General features: G+C 42.5%; 1 protein-coding gene across 3 annotated transcripts; it reads left to right on the top strand.

Moving 5' to 3' along the window:
- The first annotated feature begins 2,366 nt into the window (after positions 1 to 2,366).
- On the top strand, positions 2,367 to 16,591 carry MOSPD1 (motile sperm domain containing 1). 3 transcript variants are annotated; one of them, XM_082062174.1, is made up of 7 exons: positions 2,367 to 2,504; positions 8,147 to 8,403; positions 8,586 to 8,661; positions 11,425 to 11,651; positions 13,569 to 13,730; positions 14,274 to 14,377; positions 16,082 to 16,591. In XM_082062174.1, exons 2-6 carry the CDS (start codon positions 8,250 to 8,252, stop codon positions 14,351 to 14,353), a joined length of 699 nt encoding a protein of 232 aa, XP_081918300.1. In that variant the 5' UTR covers positions 2,367 to 2,504; positions 8,147 to 8,249; the 3' UTR covers positions 14,354 to 14,377; positions 16,082 to 16,591. The 3 variants fall into 3 exon arrangements, with proteins under 3 accessions (XP_081918300.1, XP_081918302.1, XP_081918301.1); XM_082062175.1 differs by lacking the exon at positions 2,367 to 2,504 and adding an exon at positions 2,707 to 2,992; XM_082062176.1 differs by lacking the exon at positions 14,274 to 14,377.
- The last annotated feature ends 3,208 nt before the right edge of the window (positions 16,592 to 19,799 follow it).

The following is a 19,799-nucleotide window of genomic DNA, read 5'->3' as shown; positions in this document are numbered from 1 at the left end:
AGCCTGAGAAGGAAAAAGCAAAAGAAACAATAACCCAATGTTAAAGGAGAGAACTTCCCACAGATCTGAGATAATTCTGGTTACTGCCACACGTGACCGTAGTCTCCATCTCCCACACTGCAGATGAGCAGTCTACCCACAGCTCACGGCACATGGGCACACTCATATACATCTTCTCTGTATTTTTTTGTCCACTTAAAGCATGGAGCCTCGCTGGCAAGGCAGAGGGGAGAGCAGCAGGACTGTGCCAAACCAGGCTTTGCGCACATCCTGAACCAAAAAGCTCGGCACCAGGGGATTTATCAAGCAGCTCTGTAATATTTTTGCATGTGTCAGTGCTGGGTAAATAGCGATGGCACATATGTACCTTTAATAATGTCTGGGATGGGGCATGATCTCTCTCAAGGGCACATTGTTGCACAATTGTCAGTGACAAGGGGTTTGTGCGCTCTGAAGCATCAGGCACAAGCGACAAGGAGGGAAGAGCACTGACTCCTGCTCATACGGATACAATAGTTTTCACACTTAACTGGAATTAAGGAGTTAACACAGGGCTTTTAAAATAACCAAATAACCTGTAAACAAGCTGCAGCAATAGGCGGGTGGAAGAGGAAGGAGACCAGCACGATTTCTGGTTGTCAACAGGTGGCCAGTGGATGTAAATGTTATTAAATGTGTGATAGAAAAAACAAAGTTGAATTCTGGGAAACTTCTAAAAGGAGACCTAAACCCCACTTTTACAGATCCTGAGCTTGCTTTGTAAATGAGATGGATTAACTGGAAAATATCAGCTTGGCTAATTAATGTGCTTCTAAGTCCCGCCATTTAAAATTCTATCTTTTCTAATCTGATCATTCTGTTTATGATTAATATTTCTGAAGCATGTTTCTGTCTTCCGTTTCTCCTTAGACAGATTTCCAAAATCAGAAACATCCTACATTTAATACTCAGTAAAAACATAACTTTCTAATGTATCCTGAAGGTTTAAGTCTGATAGTCTGCTTAAAAACAAGAACTGCAGTTTATTTTTGAACATAAGCATTAAACTCTATGAGCTGATTGATGCCTGTCAAGAAACAAAATATATTTTACCAGTTTTCACTGCATACATTTTTGGAAACTCTGACAAGATTATTATTTCTATATACAATAACTAAAGTGTAATATTATGTAATTTGTGGCTATAAGACTGAAACTGTTGATGAACTACTAGCAACTAGGAGACCTGCAGAAGGAGGTATTTGGAAAAAGATGAGCGCTAACACACACATCTTGGCTAAATTACAAAAAGAAGGGTTTTTAAAAACTTCTTTAATGTCTTCCACAATCTAAAATAGACAAAATATGTTACTTCCTGTTCTGAATTGTTTCATGATGTTATTGTGAAATACTAATACCTGCTGTGTTTGTTTCACCATGCAAGTGTCTTCATTTCACTGGTGGGTAAAGCCTGGTAATAGGAAAAAGGTTTTGCAATCCTGCTGACTGGATGGCTTAATGTAAATCTTAATTATTCACCTGACTTGCAACAAAAACATTTTGCTGCATTAATAATCTTCAAGTTGGGCATGATCTTAGGTGGTGATTATGCTGCCACTTTTTTTTTTTAATTATTATTATACTGGGCTTAAAAGCCCAAGTCAGAAAAAAAAAAGGTAGTTATTGCATAAAATAAGCTTAAGTCCACAATGATTTCAATTGAAAAAAAATCAGTAAGAGGAATATAGAACAAAAGTATCAACAGGTAGAGTTTACCGAGACACCATACACTATTAAATCTGTGCTACTGTGTGATTAGATGACCGTGAATGCTACACTCTGCTTGTTACCAGTTTCATTGTGCATTCGGAGCAGGTGAGACAGCCTGAGCCTTCAGCCGAGTCAGTCACCGCAGGCCGGTCCGGGCTGGGGCTCCAGGGCCGCGGCCGAAGCGAAGCTGAAGCGGGTTTGGGCCCAGGAAACGGAGCAGCCCCAAGGTCAAGGGCAACGAGAGCAGAGAGGGGGACCAGGAACCCTTTCGGGAAGGGACCAGGCCTCAGAAACAATCAGATGAGGTAAAGAGTTCTTAATAAAAACCGACTTCCCATAGGAGAGAAGCCGCGGGCCGGTGCGACCTCCGGCGGTTCCCGCCACTGGGCCTCCCCTGGCTTTGCTGCTCCTCACGCCCCCCACGCGGCGCCGGCGATCCCCTGAGGGGCGGCCCGGCCCCGCGCTACCTGCCGGGACAGGCCAGCCGGTTGCGGGGACAGCCGAGGACCGAACACCGCTCACCCCAGCGTTCCCTTTGCCCGACATGGCGGCGCAGGGGGGGGGACTCGGTGGGGGCGGGGCTCGGTGGGGGCGGGGCCCCGTGACGTACGGCCATGGCGGGAGGGAGGGAAGGAGCGAGGCCGCCGCGATCCCGGCAGCCATAGCGACGACGCTACCTGCAGTGACGGGAGCAGGCGGGGGGGGCGGCGGACAAAGGGGGCGCCGCGCGAGCCCGCACCCAGCGGCCCCCAGCGGTGAGTTCGGGGCGGGGGGCGCCGCACGACAGCCCCGGGCCGGCGGGGGAGGGGATGGGGGGGAGGAGCGGCGGGACACCCCCGTTCCTGGAGCGGGCAGCGACGGGCCCTGGCGGGACGGGCCGCCCCTCCCCGCCGGCGGGGAGCGCGGGGTTCTCCCCCGGCAGCCCTCGCTCTGCCGGCCCGGGCGGGGCCTGGCGCCCGCGGCCTGTCCCCTCGGCGGGCCGTGGGGAGCAGCGGGGCGGTGGCCGCGCTCCGAGGCCCCGGCGGCGTCGCCTGCCCGGCCGGGCCCTCTCAGCCGCGGGGCCGGGGCTCGCTTGACCGCGCTCCGAGCTGCCCCCGGGGCGGAGGGACCGGCTGCGTTACCGGGCCGGGCTGCGGAGAGGCCGTTAGAGTGTGGGTGCCTCAGCCTTTATCTGCTGCTCCGTGCCGGAGAACAAAGAGGATCAATTAAGCGTGTTGCAGTTATTGCTGTTTCTCTGCCTTCGGTAGGTGCGCTCCGAGAGGGAGGTCGGAACGCCCGTCTTGCCCTGGTTCTCCGGGGAAAAAGTATTTTCCTCGGTCTGTGGGATCTGGTGTTTGAGCCGAGTGTTTGAAGCTGGTCTGAGACGGGGAAAAAAAGCGACGTAGCGCTAATGAGCACAATACACGTTTAAAGACCAGCCAGTTCAGTGCATTGAACACAACCTGAAAGTGAGAAAATAAGGGCTAAAGCAGGTGTGCCCTTGAAAGTCTTCTGTAGGATTCTTCTGAGCCATATAGTAGAATGGATCAGAAGCAATGCACAGCTGTTATTTACTTTTGCTCTGCTTTTGCATGTCTCTTAGTTGCATTTGAATACTTTTTTGTTACTGTCACCTTTTCAGCATTTGAAAAAATAAAGAAAAAAATAATGTGGTCCTAATAAGTTTTGCTGTCAGTATCAGCATGATTTATGCATGCTGTAGTCATCTATGCTAACAGGTAATGCTCTGAGACTATTTCATTTTACAGCATCCTGAAGACAGTTACTGGTTACATGTCTGATCACCCTGTAAAGAGGTAAACAGTAGCATATTTTAGCCTGGGCTTTGCAAAGTGTCAGAGTTGTTCTGCCAGTTTAAACGTGACTATCCGCCTACTTGAATACTTTGCAGAATATGTGCCTTCATAGATTAGCAAACTGAGGTGAGGTTAACTAACTTGCTCAAGGTCATGAGTGTCAGTGACAGAGTTCGCAATAATGGAATCCAGCCATCCTGTCCGCTGGGTCTGTGCTCGGATCGTTAGCTGACTCTCCCAGGTAATTGCAGGTAGTTTAAACAGTGAGTTGCATAAGTGCATGTTAAGGCCTTCAGAAACTTTTGGAGAAGCAAAATGTTAATAGATCTGCTTCAGATCTTAAGCTGTATTTGCATGTAGCTTAAAGTAATTGCACCGCTTGACTCAGGAGGGAATTTTGAAGCAGACTTTATGGCTTATTTTGTAAATATACACTCAAAATGCATTGTTTTTTATTGAGTATATAGTGTAGAAAGGCTTATTGTGTAGATTTAGAGGGTAGATTATCATGTAGAACAAAAATAGACTACGCTGTAATTAGACAATTTTTAAAAGGAGAATGTGGAGACCATGGCTGTAAAGAGTTTATGTTCTGAATAGTATTTACCAGATGACATTCTGTAGAGTTATCTGCAGTTGTCAGGAAAACGAACAAACCAAAAAACCCACCAGCCAGCAAATGCACTTGGAATCCCTGGTGATGAAGCTATTGGAAGATAAAATGGGAACAAATAACTTCCTCACTTGATTTATTTTTTCAGCAGATACATGTTCAGTAAAAACAAATCACAATTGGTGTTATTTCTTCCGAGAGAGAAGTTTCACTTAACGTTTTTCTTTGTCAAGTTAAATTTATGAAGCAAGAGATTTCAAAGGAAGCACTGGCAGATCTGTGCTGTTGTGACACCAGCAGTATATATTTAGTAACTTCAGGGAGGAAAGATCCTTATTGTGCTAAAAAAAAAAAAAGTATCAGCGCCAATTGTTTTGGACTTCAAAGAGCAGTGGAAAGCAAGCTGGCATTGTTCAGGTGTTACACTTTGGCCCACGTCCTGCAACGAACATTCCATTTGACAGAGCCCTGCACCAGCGGGGAATTCCACTGGTGGCAGTGGGAGAAGCCCATCTGGGCAGTGGAGGTCACAGCCTCGAGACCACAGATTTCTGTTCTGTACAGATTTGTTTGGGCAAACTTATATGTTCTGCAGGTGGTGACTGTTGACTACAAAATGTGGTGGTTGTGGCGAGAATCTGCTGTGCTGGGAGTGGAGAAGCACAGCAGCCAAGTTTCTTTGGAATGAGCTGCCTGGGGTGCGAAGGGCGGCCAGCGTAGCCTTATTCGGAATGTTTACAGGGGTGCAGAGAAGTCCTGGTGATACAGACTTTCTTCCTAAAAGCCTTTCCAGTTTCTTGTTGATGGGTGCTATATGCTGTTGTTAAAGTATCATATCTCCCCAGCGTATGTATAGGCTTTGGAAAAAAGTACTTTTACTGATATTACTTGGTGAGATGTCCCAGCAAGGTGGCTTCTAAGCCAAAATTATTATTTTAAAAAGGATGCTGGATGCTCACTTAGAAATCCAGAAATTTATATCCGGAGTGACCCTCCTCTGTCAGCAAACATGTGCGACAGAGGCCTGGGTTTGCCAGATTTGCTTTGGCCAGTTTGAGCCGTAACTAGTTATCCACCCAAGCTAAATAAGAAAAGGAAGCAATAACAGAGCAGATACCTTTTTAATATTGGTGACTTTCCACCTGCAAGTTGTGGAATCCTGGGAGGTTTGCGCGCTGCATTTTCAACAGATGCGTAAGAAGAGCGAGCTTAGTGATCCGTACCTCGGCTGATGATGTGATTAGGGTGTTTTTTCAACACCTAAGCACTTGCCGCTGGCTGAGCTGAAGAAATTGGAGTTGTGCTATGACACCAGGAATCAGAATGAAACCCATGCAATGTTAAAATAAAAAACCTAGAGCATCAGAATGATGTTATTATAAATACTATTTTAAAATTATTAAATATACTTACTTAGAAATATCTAGCAGTAGCTTGCTGTTGGTTATACAGTTGTTTAAAATGTTAATTAGGAAAGAAACCTTTGTGTTAATTTCCAAGATTGCCTATATTTCTGTTATGCAGTGTATGCAATATTGATATGTATGAGAACCAAAGATTCTCACATATGCTTACTGTATTGAGTTAGCTTTTGTAGAAAAAAAATAATCTTTTTTGCCTATGAGAAGTTTGAAAATAAGTTTTGTATTCCTGACAGTTTTTCCACATTAGTGCTTCATATAGTCTTAATATATTTGAATGGAACAATGAATGTCACTTTGCAATAGTACATAAAGTCGTTTGAGAAATAATGCTTATGCGTGCTGGACAAAGTGATTCCAGAGCGTGCTGGTTGTGCCTGGGATAATTTTCTCCCTAGTAGCCAGTTAGGGGCTGTGTTTTGGGTTTGTGCTGGAAACAGTGCTGATAAGTCAGGGATGTTTCTGATGTCGCTGAGTGGTGCTTACCCTGAGCCAAGGCCTTTTCTGCCACTCACACTGCCCACTGGTGATTTGGCTCAGGGGGCGCAGCGGGGACAACTGACCCCAACTGACAAAGGGATATTCCACACCATGGGACGTCATGCTCAGCAGTAAAAAGCTGGGGGAAGGAAAAGGAAGAGGGCATATGTTTGGAGTGATGGCTTCTGTCTTCCCAAGTAACCCTTAGGTGCGATGGAGCCCAGCTGTCCTGGGGATGGCTGCACACCTGCCTGCCATGGGGAGGAGTGAACGGATCCCTTAGTTTGCTTTGCTTGTGGCTTTTGCTTTCTTTACCTATTAAACTGTCTTTATTCAACCCACAAGTTTTACTCTTCCGATTCTCTCCCCCATCCCACCATGGGGTTGTGAGCAAGTGGCTGTGTGGGTTGCTGGCTGGGGTTAAGCCACAACACAGAGTTTGTTAATTCTTTTGAAACAAAAGGGATTCACCAAAATTCTAAGAAACACTTGGAACCCAAATTGCCGCTGACAGAGCTATTCCTTTTCCTAGACTCTTCTTAGGTAGCAGAATATCAGCTTGGAACTCTATCACTGGGGATTTGCTTTCAGAATATTATTAGTAGCATTTCAGTGAAGTGGAAACAAACCTACACTCTGAAAAGAAACTGGATCTTCGGGAAAGACATTCCAGTAAGAGCCATGAATTTAAATTCTACAGGAATGACTTGCTATTAACAACAACAAGAAAAAATTAAAAGCTTAGTTTGTGAATAAGAATCAGAACCTGTAAATTTGAAGATATGACAGATATACTCTAGTAAACACCTAAACTTGTGTCATGTTTCAAGTATGAAACATGTATCTGGTGCATGGAAATGTGAGCATCGTGATGTTTAGAATGCAAGAATAAGCATTTGGTTTGCATGGTTCATAATGCCAGGGCTGTTCGCTGCTAGAAAGTTCAGAAATTAAATTTCTTAAGGTGCAGCCAGATCAGTTTATTAGACTGGAGACCAGCTGAAATGGACTTTGTTTTATAAAGCTTAATTAGAAGCGAAAGTACAGCTAATGAGTCAGTAGGAACTTTTTGTTCTTTTAACGTTTTCTACTATATCATAAAGTTAAGCCTCAAAGGACACCTTCAGTTTGATAATTAACCTATAGGAGCTATAGTAAAATATGATGTTCTTGGGGGGGAAAAAGGATATGTAGCTGTTTCACTTTGTTCTGTCTCTAGTGTCTGAAGTCAATGGTATGTGTGCTGAGAAGTCTGGCCTTAATTTTATTTTATGAATTATGTTTGGGATTGTTGCTTGATCGGCTCATGTGTTCTGGCTTTAGTTCTGGAATGTCACTCAAAATAAAACTGTAGGGGTGGCAGAGGGAGAATTATGATGGTTATACTTTGGTTAGAGGCAGTGGTGGTAGAAAACCTGTCTTATTTTTTTAATCAAACAGTAAATCCCTAATCTGTTTGGTATCCCTTATCGCAGTTATTTTTCGTGTAACTACCATGCCATTCTCACATGAGGTTAGTTTAAACAAGGCGTGAAGGTGTTCCCCATTCTTTTGTTCTGAATCTCTGGGATTTGACATACCTCAGTGCCTGTATGAGCAGATACCTGAGGTGTTATTCCTCATCTGGGAATGCTCCGAGTAGGTCACTGCTGCGGAGATTCCTGCCTGACTGGTGACTACGGCTGCCTCACGTCTTTGTGCTTCCTCGTGTTGCTGTGGGTTTTTTTGTTTCTCAGGTGCGAGTGTCCCGAGGCAAGGATGGGATATCTTGGTGGTGGTGGTGGTGTTTGGTTTGTGTTGCAAAGACTGAGCATAAGCAGCCTTAGTCATGGATTGGAACCCCAATGCTCTCATGATACACTGAAGAAGTGCTTCTCCATTTATTTTATAGTGGTTTGTTAAATAGAGGGAAACCTGATGCAAATATTTCTTTTCTATATCCGTATTTTTGAAGGAACTTAAGGTAGATTCATAGCCAAGCATCAAGTTCTATATTTTTACACCTTTGTTGTCTGCTTCAGTTTAGTGTAGACTTATGGAAATAATCTTCTTGCCTTTTCTCTTTTTTTCCCCTTTTTTTCCTTTAGAATTGCCAAAATGCTTTGGAATTCTTAAACGATTCAAAAACTGAAGTCTCTGAGGATACAAAATCATAAGAACACAAGAAGCAGCAAGGAGGATTCAGTGCCAATGCAGCAACAAAAAAGACAGCCAGAGTTAGTGGAAGGAAATCTTCCTGTTTTTGTTTTTCCTACAGAACTTATATTTTATGCAGATGACCAGTCAACACACAAGCAGGTGTTGACTCTATATAACCCCTATGAGTTTGCCTTAAAATTCAAAGGTGGGTTTCTTAGGTTAAGTTCTGTTTAAGGGTTAGTTGCTGATCTTGAACAGTCCAATAATAATTCATGTAACAAAGCATATTTATGACAAAACCAAACTCTTGTCTTTACGTGTGTCTGTTGATGAAGTTGGTGAGGTGTGTATAATGATTTGTTACCACTACTGTCCTTTTCGTTGCAGTTCTTTGTACAACTCCAAATAAATATGCGGTGGTTGATCCTACTGGTGCAGTGAAGCCTCAGTGCTGTGTTGATATGTAAGTAAAAGTTGGTTGTTTTATTTTTTTATATATATAATGTATGACACTTGATTACCCTAATTTCTTTTATTATTTAAGATACAGTAAATGACAGCATGCATAGTATAAACTAAGTTGGATAAAGATATACAATTTTTCTAATCTCTCATATTCTTGTGGCCATCTGGTCTTGGCTATTCTTTCACTCTAGGGCAGAGATATTACAATAATGGAGATACTTCCTTCTTTAATTTTGTCTTTAGGAATAAATAAAATGCTTGTAAATGCATCCTGTAGTGTATGTAAACCAGCAGTGAGAATAATATGAGCCTCCTCTGAGTATTTTTTTTGTTAGAAATAACAAGAAAAGCAAGACCCCCATGGTCTACCTGCCTTTCACCCCAACCACCTTTCTTCTTAGATCTGTCTCCCCTTTACTTGTTTCTCCTGTCAGGTTCCAACCCAATAACAGGGAAAATAAAAAGGCTGGTTAAGTGACCGCAATAATGCATAGGATCTGCAGGCTGCTAGAATTCAAAGTAGAGTAGGTATATAAGTTAAAATAGACCAACTTTTTTTTTTTTCATAATTCATTTGCCATACAATTTCTGTGCTGATGTACAGATACAGCTAAAGAAGGCATGAAGGTGCCTAAAAGAGCAGACCGAGCTTTCTGACTAGAAATCTGCAAATTGTGAAACACCTTCTGGAATCTCTGGCTAACGAATGGCCAAATACAAAACAACAAACCCCTAACCTGCTATTGAATGATCTGTCTTTTGTCAGGTAAATAATACTGTGCTTAGGAAACGGCTCTTTCCAATAGACTCTTCTCCTTAGGTGTAATTTGGAAAATTTCAAGGACTCACCAAATAGAAAAGAACATTAAAACATGGAACTAAAAAGTTTTGGTGGGCAGGGGCAACAGTCCCAGAAATGGAACAGAACAGGTCAGAATATAGCAATTTATCAGTGAGCTATTCCACTCTTTAGCAGACATTTACACAAGTGTGATTACATTTGGTTCATCTTAAACAAATGTCTTTTATTAAATAAAGTAAGACATATGCATGTTTCCAAGGGAATTTTTTCTGCCGCGAAAACCCCCATCCTGTTCCAATGGTTGCTGTCTAAAGGCAGTGTTTACTGCTAGGATATGAGCAGTACTATGCAAGTGTGGCTGTTTGCCAGATAAACAGATATTCTACAGAGCTTCCAATTATGCAATGGTCTCTAAAAAGAAACAGGAGAATGTATTTGTTTATAAGGGTCTGCAGAAAACAGCTCTTTGCTTGGCAGCAGATGCAGGTTCTCATACCACAGTGTTACGTAAAGATTCTGTTTAGGTTGGTAGTACGCTGGTACTAAGAGTAGAAATAAAATGTTAAAAGGAAGTGTTAAAGGAAGGAATAAGAGTTGAATCTACTGTTCTGATGTGCTGAGAGTTGTATGAATTAGGCTTTTTTCCCCCTGACAATCCTTTTGTTTTAGTGGAGGCAGTTGCCCAGCCAACACTCAACTTGCTGAAAGCCTGTCATAAGCACACTATTTTGCCTCTAAAGTGACGTAAACCTGCGTACATTCCTGCAGCCTTCTAGCTTGGGGGATGACTTTGTTTCCTTGTTAAATAGTCTGATCAGACTAGATACCAGTTACAAGTGCTGGATAAGTGTTAATGATTGTAGATACCTTGATGTGATACAGTTACTTTAAATTAAGGCTGAAACACAAAAATTGTTTCTTGCAGAATTTTAGTACATATCACAAAAATAGGTTTCTGAAGCAGTTTTAAAACTAATATCCTGTATTACTAAGAGTAGAATCATTCTTTTCCCCTCAGGAGATGGCAACCTTCTTGAAGCCAAATCACTTATATGTAGGTATTGTTATCTTAGAAATTTAGAATAGCCTTTTATAAACAGAGTTTTCCACTTTGGAAAAATAATTAAAATCCATATTAACCATAAGAGCTGATGTGACTTCAAAACCTAAATGTTATAGCTTTTTTAGTGCTAGGTATGTATTTTCAGAATGAATCATAAGTGCAGAGAGGAGGCAGTTGAGCCTCCTCTCTCCTCTCCACTGCTCAGAGGTCTGTACTGTCTTTGATTAGTGTTATTTTAAAACTGTGCCTTTTGTAGGTCCCACATACAATTTTTCCCATGAAATGCCATAAAATTTGAAGGAATGCAACAGCGATTCCCCTGTTTTACTGTTGAAGCCGCCTTGGTCAACCTATTCAAAGCAGTAGAACAACAGAGTTGTTGCTGGACAGTGAGGAGGTTTACCAAGGCAAGGCTTTGAGCCTGGTTTCCCCCAAAAGCTGGACTTTTGCCATCAGCTGTCCAAGCATTTGGCGGTCCTGCTTTTCTTCGTTCCTTCCCTGACCACTCCAGTCCCCCCATACCTTTTAAAAACATTGGCCAGCATTAAAAAACTTTGATAAAAGAGGGGGCATCTTTCAGATAATGGATATTTCATGAAAATTGGCAGTGAGGTCTCAGGCTGAGGCAAAGGTGTGCTTGAGATAGAGAATTAACTGTTCTTTTTGGCCAGCTGATTGGAGCGGATATGTTTGGGAACCAGAGGAAACATGAGGGGAGAGAGGAGGCAAGATCAAATTATCAAGAACATGGAGTGACATGAGGGAATGGGGATCTGGACTATTGCAATGCATCTGTGGGGAAGAAAGAGGGGAAACATCGGTGTGTAGGGCGTAATCCCAGAGGAGACATGCTTTGTATCAGTCCCTCTGTTTCAAAATGTTGTTTTCTTCTGCAGCGTGATTCGTCACAGAGATGTTCGCTCATCTTACTTTGGTGTGATAGATAAGTTCCGTCTACAAGTGTCTGAGCAGAGCCAGAGGAAAGCACTAGGGAAAAAGGAGATTATTGCCACTCTGCTTCCATCTGCAAAGGAACAACAACAACAAAAGGAAGAGGAGGAGAAACGAATAAAAGAACACCTGGCGGAAAGTGTCTTTTTTGAGCAGACTTTGTGTCAACCAGGTAGCTGAAATCTTCTACCCCTCCCATCTTCTGAATCAGTTATGAATAGCTGAAGTGACTAGAAAGACTAGACTAAAATACATTTTTAAATAATTCTTTTTACTTAACCTGTAAAACTGTCATATTTATCACTGGGGGATGACAGTGCCCAGGAACCCAGACTATGGCTGTTCTGCTTGTGCTCTCTTGATTAATCAAGACCCTTTGCTGCCCCCCGTTTGCATGTCATACTTTGGGGAGTACATCTGATGTTCCTCTGATGCAGAAGTTCTGCTGCAGCCGATAGGAATTTATCTGCAAGAGGATGGTAGTTGTTTTTTCCCTTGGGCTCTTTCAGAACATATGCCCCTTCTGAGTTTGTTCCAAACCCTTAATCCTCCATTTCCTGATGAGCAGGAAATATTGCCAAAACATCTTCTGGAGTGCTCCTTGGTCTGCGCCATCTCCTTTGTCTGTCTCACAAGTACAGAAAAGCACAGTTGCTCGCTGCAAACTCCGCACGTTTCATACGTGACGAGCTGAATCAACAGGCTTGGGCAAAACCTGAACCGAACAGTCCAGTTGAAGCGGTAGGGAGAGACAGAAAAGAGTTTTACTGGAACTGAATATAAACTGATTCTTGACTTGACTTTTACTGATTTATACTGTAATATTTCTGTCACTGCTTTATTTTTCATGACGAGAACAAAAATCAATTCCTTAAAATAGATTAACTTGCTTGAGAGTGTTCCTTCTGTTAAAACTAAGTTGTTTCACTCTTTTTACATAGTTTGTTGGCTGGTGAAACACCTTTTACTAAAAAAACCTTAATATACATAGGAGGGGAGGATACACAATTAAAGTAAACCTATAGGATCCTGGGCTCACAGAACAAAATGTTACTATGATAGTTGTTCCAGTACAGAGGGTTTGAACCATCCTGAACAATCTGATTCTGGTCATAATCCAAGGGCTATTTCTCTGCTTAAAAGCCTTGTCAGCTACATTATATTGCTCGCTGACAGAAAAACAATAAACAGAGCAACTACAGTCTTTGCATATAACTTGCAACCCGGGAATAACAGATTTATGGAATTAAAACAGGACATGCATTGCTATTCACTTTAAGGATAGCAAAACTTGATAAAACATTGGCCAATTTCTAATGATTCTTAAGAATTTGGTTAGAGGTATTCAACTAACGCCTTAAAAGCTCTTTTTACAGGAACGTTACACAGTGTGCCTTTGAGTAGGTTCCAGCTGCACAATAAAGCAGCACAAGGAAGAGCATGAAGGACGGTTCATCTATAGTTTGTGTTTCCTTGCTCTGGTGATACTGGACTGTCAGAGTGGTTGACTTAGTGTTGGTTTTTTTTTAAAGTACGTTTCAAATGATACTAATTTGTGACACATAAAGTGGTTCTGGCAGGTGCAGCCCTTGAGTCCTCTAAAGAAGGAAGGGAAACTCATCCTGCCCAAGAATCTGTGCTCTTGCTGCAGCCAAGTTTAGATCCAGAAGTGTAAGCAGAGTTGCCTGCATGTGAGGCTCCTTTAGGTGTTCTTTCCTCATTAATTACTAATCACTGAAGGAACAAATCAAGGAATGGAGTGAGGATGCATGGTGAAAGCCCAAGCGTTGCTGAGCCACCCAGCTGTCATGCATGTGTGTATATATAGCTGCTGGCAGGCTCTGTTCCTCCAGAAGGGAGGGGCTTGGGAAGTCATGTGAGAACAAGTTCCAGCATCAGAGCAGGGAGCAGCCTTCTCCCCTGCAAAATGCAGGAGGTTTAGGAGTTGTTTTCCACCCCCTTCAGACTCCAAAGGGAAGAGAAAATCTCGGGGCATTGCAGCCTCAATGTACCACAAACATTTTTTGCAGAATATTTCACATTTATATTGGGTGGGTATTCCTTACAGTTGTGCCATTTTGTTTTTCAGAAAACAGAACTGCCTCGTCGGGACCTAGTTTACTAACAGTCTTCCTAGGAATAGTGTGTATTGCAGCACTAATGCTACCTACATTGGGGGAAATGGATTCCCTGGTGCCTCTCTACCTCCATTTAAGTGTGAATCAGAAGTTAGTAGCTGCTTATGTTTTAGGTAAGTATTTTGGATTTTATAAATGTTTTCGTGAAACTTCTGAGATTTGGGAAACTTCTGTGTTTGCCAGTGGCTTCAGGAAACTTGATGGAGACAAAGCACCTCATTACATTTGGTTTTGCATCTCCACTTATATTTTAACTTGCAGCCATAGTTGATGTCAGGGTAAACTGGTTATTGTAAGTATTTCAGACCAGATTTAGGTCATACTTCTTACATACAGGCCCGTACATGTCAGTTTCACCTTTATTTGATGACTGGCCAGCTGTAGTCATCTGCCAACAAAACTGAATGGAATGTGTTCTATTGCAGAACCTACATCTCTTATGTTATTTGGTTTCCCAGATGAGCTGATCTGAAAGGCTCCATTCATGGCCTCGCTGACAAGCAGTTGAAATGTGTAGACATAAGTTGTTGTAAACCCTTCCCAAGAGATCACTACCATTCACAATTCTTCCCAATTTCTAACTTGCTCCTGAATTAGCAAGCGTAGATAAGTTGCACATTTCATTTGTTATGACTATTTTTCTATGACTATTTCAGATTTGAAGAACAGTCACACTAAACTCAGTTCTCCTGTCCCACTACCTGGCAGAAATGAGGATTTAAAGGAAACAAGCTAGGCAGCTTCAAACTGATAGCTAGAGGTGAGGTAGTGATGGGGAAAGACGCAAGTTCTCGATGGTTAATGCGCACACTCAGTTGACTGACTGGCTCATGCAAGTCAGGCTGCTGAAAGGGTTTGAAAACTCACTTGTCCCGCTTTTCCTGAGCCGATGATGATGTATTTTCAGATCAGCACCTTGCAGTAATCCTTGCTTTGTTTTTATCTCTAGTTTTGAGAATTACTCCAGTTTCTGCCGGTGCCAACTATAGTATTGAACCATTTGACTTTTCACAACAACTTAACCTGTTTCTAGATTGACTATGAAGTTCTCACAGGCTCTAATTCCTTTGGTAGCAGCGTTTTTAGTGTTGATGAAAAGATTCTTTGTGCAGTTCTCCTTCATCTAGGAGGTTGATTGCTCTTGAGCAAGAAGATGAAACCACTTTCTCCCACAACAAAGTAAAACTGGATTGTGTAGCGTTTAATTGAAAAGGGAGGTTAATACCACGCCAACTGGGCTTTATGATATTTGAGAAGTATTTGCTTTACAGAAATGAGTTAAACTCTTCATTGCCTGTATGTCCCTGTACAAGTGGAACAGACTGCCCTGTAGCACCTTCCAGGAGCTGCTGTCAGTGCGCTGTGATTTTGAAACTCCACGCCAAGGCCCTCAGCAGTTCTGGTAGTACTGGTTCTCTAAACTAATACAGAATTCTAATGGATAAATTGCTTATCTAATGGAGGGCAGCATTACAACTCTGTTCTGTGATGCTTCAATCTTCAAAATCTTTATAAAGTGAGTAATTTAAATCAGTATATAGTGGCAGGATAGTAAAATAGTCTCAGAAAGTTCTTTATCCATTATGAGATCTCTAGGCTTTAGCTCTCTGCAGTGAAAGGCTGTAATATTAACATCATCTGAGCCTGCAGGAAAGTAAGATTGCCCAAGAACCGATAAATTACTATTTTGATGTTATGTAAGGCTGGAATTCAAGGAGACCTGATGTTTTCCCATGCGCCTCTTTGCCTTGCGCAATATAACTCCTGGCTAAGAACTTGCAGATTTGTACTTTCTCCTGTATTGGCACATAATGAAGATGAACTTTTCCGTTTGTCGTGAGTAGGTTTATTAGCCTCGCATTTCCTCCTTTCATCTGTTTTTAATTGTTTTTACCTCTGTCAGAGCAGGTTTTTTTTCCTCCTCCTTTAAAGGTCACAACAAGGAGTCTGCAGAAAGCTCCCTGCGCGGGCTGACAAGGGCGCCTCATGCCTTTGTGTGAAATGAGCCTTTGATCAGTTATTCTGCACAGAGCAGAACCAAAAATGTCCCGGAGCCTTCAGCTCATCTGCCCCACTGATGATTCAGCGTTGGAGGGGCTGACACTGCCCAAAACCAACCCCTGTGAAAACTGGGGCTTGTGTGCCAGTGTGACACTTACCTAAGCCAAAATCTCAATGTTACGATTTTCCAGTAGTGAGATCAATATTTTTTTGGAGTATTTATAGCTTTCTTCAACATTTAGTCACTAGATATGCTGCACCTCAGTGTCATTTCTTAACACGGGTTTTGACTACATCAAAACTTGGACCAATACTTCCAATATTTAAGTGAAATGTATATATAAATTATTTATGCACTTTTACCTTATTTTCTGGTCTGCGATAGGGTAAACTGTATTTTCTTTATTTAAAATGTTTTATTCAGTGAAATTAAAGCATTTAGTTCTTAATTCTTGTCTTTCAGGTCTCATCACCATGGTTATTTTGAGAACATGAGCAGTGAGTTAATAAGATGTCAAACACCTTACTGTATATTCACATCATGAATGTGGACTGCCTTCTACTCCCATTTGGCTCATCAAGATGCTAGCGAAACTGTTCAGTGATTTAAGATACCTTCAGAAGTGTAATATATTTTAACTATGTATAATAAACGAAAGACTCAAAGCACTTTTGGGTGCTTCTGTAACAGACAGCTATGAAATGTTCAGTGATACCTGTGAAAATAATTTGAAAAACTTTTATATCTACGCCTACTGTAAAAATTCCTTATTAAAGCAACATTTGCTATCTTTAGTCTATGTTCACAACAGTGTGTGATCACTATAAAAGCAAACTGTCTTATGTAAAACGTTCATTTGGTTTGTGGTTGTACATGCTGAGGCTGGTGCATAACACCTCTGTATACATACCAGAAGGATGAGAGTCATTATTAATCATTGAAGAAAATGGAAAAATCCCATCAGTGAAGCTACGAAATCAACCCTGCATTTTAGGTGAAGATGTAATTCTCAAATTCCTCATTACCAATGTATCCCTGAGTGCTCATTTTCTTACCTGGGGAAAGAATTTCCGCAGCAGCCATTTTGTATTGCAATTGTCAACAATAAAAACAAGTTCTGGAATCAAATCCTTTCACTTCTGAGGGCTGCACGTGATAACGTGAACATTATTAACAGCAGTTGAAATCACACTGCACGCTAATACAAAATTCTGTGCTTTTTCTATTTTAGAAACCAAACTAAGTATAGCAACAAAGGTGTTTGTCTACAGCACCCCATTCCCCCACAGCTGCGAGGGGATTTCTTTTGTATCAGAAACTACTGCTCCAATTCCAGTTTTATATTCTGGGTAATTTACCCTGTCTCATGTAATGAGGATTTCCCTTCATTTGACATTTCATTGTTGAGGTGTTAAGTTTAAAAATATTTCTTCTGAAGGGCCACTGTTCCTGCATTTGACTCATACACACAAATCTTTGTTTATGAGAAGTCTATGTGATATATGTATTAAAAAAATAATAATTTTGGAAATTAAATGTACTTTTCCCCCTGCATGTTATGGGTCACTCTTGTGCTTATGCATGGAAGTACACAGAAACCATGCAGATAACAGGGTTGCTTAAAAAAACAAGAGAAATGTTGAAGTTGTTAATCACTGTACATTTTTTCTTATCTATAATACAATAAGTCTTTAAAGGGAAATAAAATGTTACTTTAGCTTGATTCTCAGAAGAACTGAGATTCTGTCATCTATCAGCACCAGGTGATGAAGTCAAACAAGACGTTCATTTAAGCACAGGCCGGACGTGGCGCTGGGGTGGCGGGGTCTCCTGCTGCTGTGGAGCTTCATGCCTTAGTACCCACCCTGTTGATTCTGACGTTCATGAGGTGCTGTAACCTGCCTCTTCGTGAGGGAATCAAATGCAAGTAAGGGAGACGTACCGCATGGCAGGTTCATTAGCCTGGCTGTTCTGTATTAAGGTATATGTTTTATTGTACCCAAGCTGATTGATTAAAAAAACCAAAAGGCACAACACCTTTTTTCTCCATATTGCGGAGTTCCAGTCCCGGGCCAGGACTGTGTTTTGCAGGAATTCCCAGTCACTATAAGCAAAGCCTGAGCCCTGCGGGCACCTCAGGGCTGCAGCTTTGGGAAGGGAGATGACGGGACACAGACCTGGTGTTGGTTTCCAAGGAATTTAAAGGGAAGTGATTGGTTTAGAAAAACACCTTGGCCAAAGAAATTGGTAACAAAAAGTTATCAGCAGCAACTAAAAAGAATGTAACATTGGACCATTTCTTTTTCGAGGGCAAGCAGGGAGCACTACACAGATAAAGATTGAACGCACGGTGTAACTCGGCAGACGCAGATAAAAGTGGCGCTTGCGTAAAATAAGCCTGACAAGCGTGAATTTTGACTTCTTGCTACTTCAGGGAAATTACAGCACACTGTATAATCCCAGATTTGTTTCAGTGTTGGGAAAACAAGACCTGAGGACAGTTTCAGCTCCGTACCGTGAGGGGGAATGTATCCCCCATGGTACAGCATGGTCACAGGGAGAGATGAGTAACCTTTTAGCAGTGGATACACAAGGTTTAGAAGATATCTTCTGCTGCATATATATATATATTTGCATATATATAGATGCATGCACACACCTCTAGTACAACAGAGTTATGGAAAACACTGAATGCCTTTGGAAATAAGACCTGAAGCAGTGAATATGTCTCCTTTCAAAAGCACCAGGAAAAACAGTTAAGAGTTCACGTCATTTCCCATTCCTGACTCGTAACACAAACAAAAGAGTCATTTCCTTGAAATGGAAAAGTATTTTGAGCAGACAGTGAGGACGGCTTTAAAATCACCCAGCAGAAACAACCATCTTGTTCACGCAGCACTTGCTGTGGCACCGATGTCAAACCAGCAGCGCTGGCTGCAGGAGCCCAGAGTGCTGCTGAGATCACACTGTCAGCGTCACTCCTCCGAGCTACAGGCTGGGTAGATTGGGTAGATGATCTTCTCTGGACCAGCAAATCCTCAGATGTCCCTATTTTCTCTAAAGGAGCGAATCACAGAACACTTAAAGTGACAACAGAGCCAGTGTGACTCTTTCAGAGCTCCGGGGACTTTCATGTCCTCAGCTCGCAGCGCAGCTCATGGAGTCCCCAAGACTGGAGAGCAGGCTGAGCAGCCTCGTCTGGAACCCACCTGGACACAGAACCCGTCTCTGTGACGGGAAGCGCTGAGCTACTGCTGACGTTTCCCAGAACGGGTCCCAGCAAGATAACCAAGGGTGCTGTCAGATGTAAGTCACTGCTCGCCCTTAAACAGCTTAGTGGTGGCATCACTTGCTTAGTACAGCTCCATGTGAGCCAGTGAAGACTGGGAAACCATCGCTACACAGTCTAGCAAGAGCCATTTAAAGATGTTCCACTTAAATTTGAGAAAAAACTTCTTCTCAGTAAGGGTGACAGAGCACTGGAACAGGCTGCCCAGAGAGGTTGTGGAGTCTCCTTCTCTGGAGACATTCAAACCCGCCTGGACACGTTCCTGTGCGACCTCACCTGGGCGTTCCTGCTCCAGCAGGGGGATTGGACTGGATGATCTTTTGAGGTCCCTTCCAATCCCAAACATACTGTGATATAAATGAACAGAGTCTAAAGAACCTGTGTATCCTCAAACAATAAGTACTGGAGGTATGAACACAGGGAGGCAACACAAGTGTAACAACTAAAGCCAAGTACAGGGGAACACTCACTTTTTTGTCTTTTTGTCTTCTGTAGAGCACCCCTTGCAGAAGCTCTCTGCTGTAAGCTAATTAGCCGTTTGCTTTAGAAAATCAACTGGAGCTAACGCATATCAGCTCTTGAAAATCTGCAGAGCTCTGTAACCATGCTGACAATATAATGTGGAATTATGCAAAGAAACACACACTGGGCTTGGAAGCAGCAGAGACTCAAAGGGATAATTGAAGCAAGAGCACAACCACGATTACAGCAGCACAATCACGGCAATGGATGAGGAAGGAGGCTGGTGAAAGGCTCACCTGAGTGACGCGCTCCTGTCACACCTCTGCGAGGAACATCAACCCGACACCGACACGCAGCCATCCCGATCCCAGCAGAACAGGAGACACCGAGAAGGATCAAAGATGACTGATAAAATACATATCAGAGACA

This window comes from Streptopelia decaocto, assembly GCF_964273445.1.
Source record: "Streptopelia decaocto genome assembly, chromosome: 10".
Taxonomy (NCBI): Eukaryota; Metazoa; Chordata; class Aves; order Columbiformes; family Columbidae; genus Streptopelia; species Streptopelia decaocto.
The sequence above is the reverse complement of the archived record's forward strand: the minus strand, read 5'-3'. Positions and strand labels throughout refer to the sequence as shown.

What these genes read in the sequence shown, in the direction of transcription:
- MOSPD1 (XM_082062174.1), top strand. Translation starts at nt 8,250, where the DNA reads ATGCAGCAACAAAAAAGACAGCCAGAGTTAGTGGAAGGAAATCTTCCT. An exon ending in CCTCAGTGCTGTGTTGATAT is followed by an intron (nt 8,662 to 11,424) that starts GTAAGTAAAAGT and finishes TTTCTTCTGCAG; the next exon opens with CGTGATTCGTCACAGAGATG. An exon ending in AGTAGCTGCTTATGTTTTAG is followed by an intron (nt 13,731 to 14,273) that starts GTAAGTATTTTG and finishes TGACTATTTCAG; the next exon opens with ATTTGAAGAACAGTCACACT.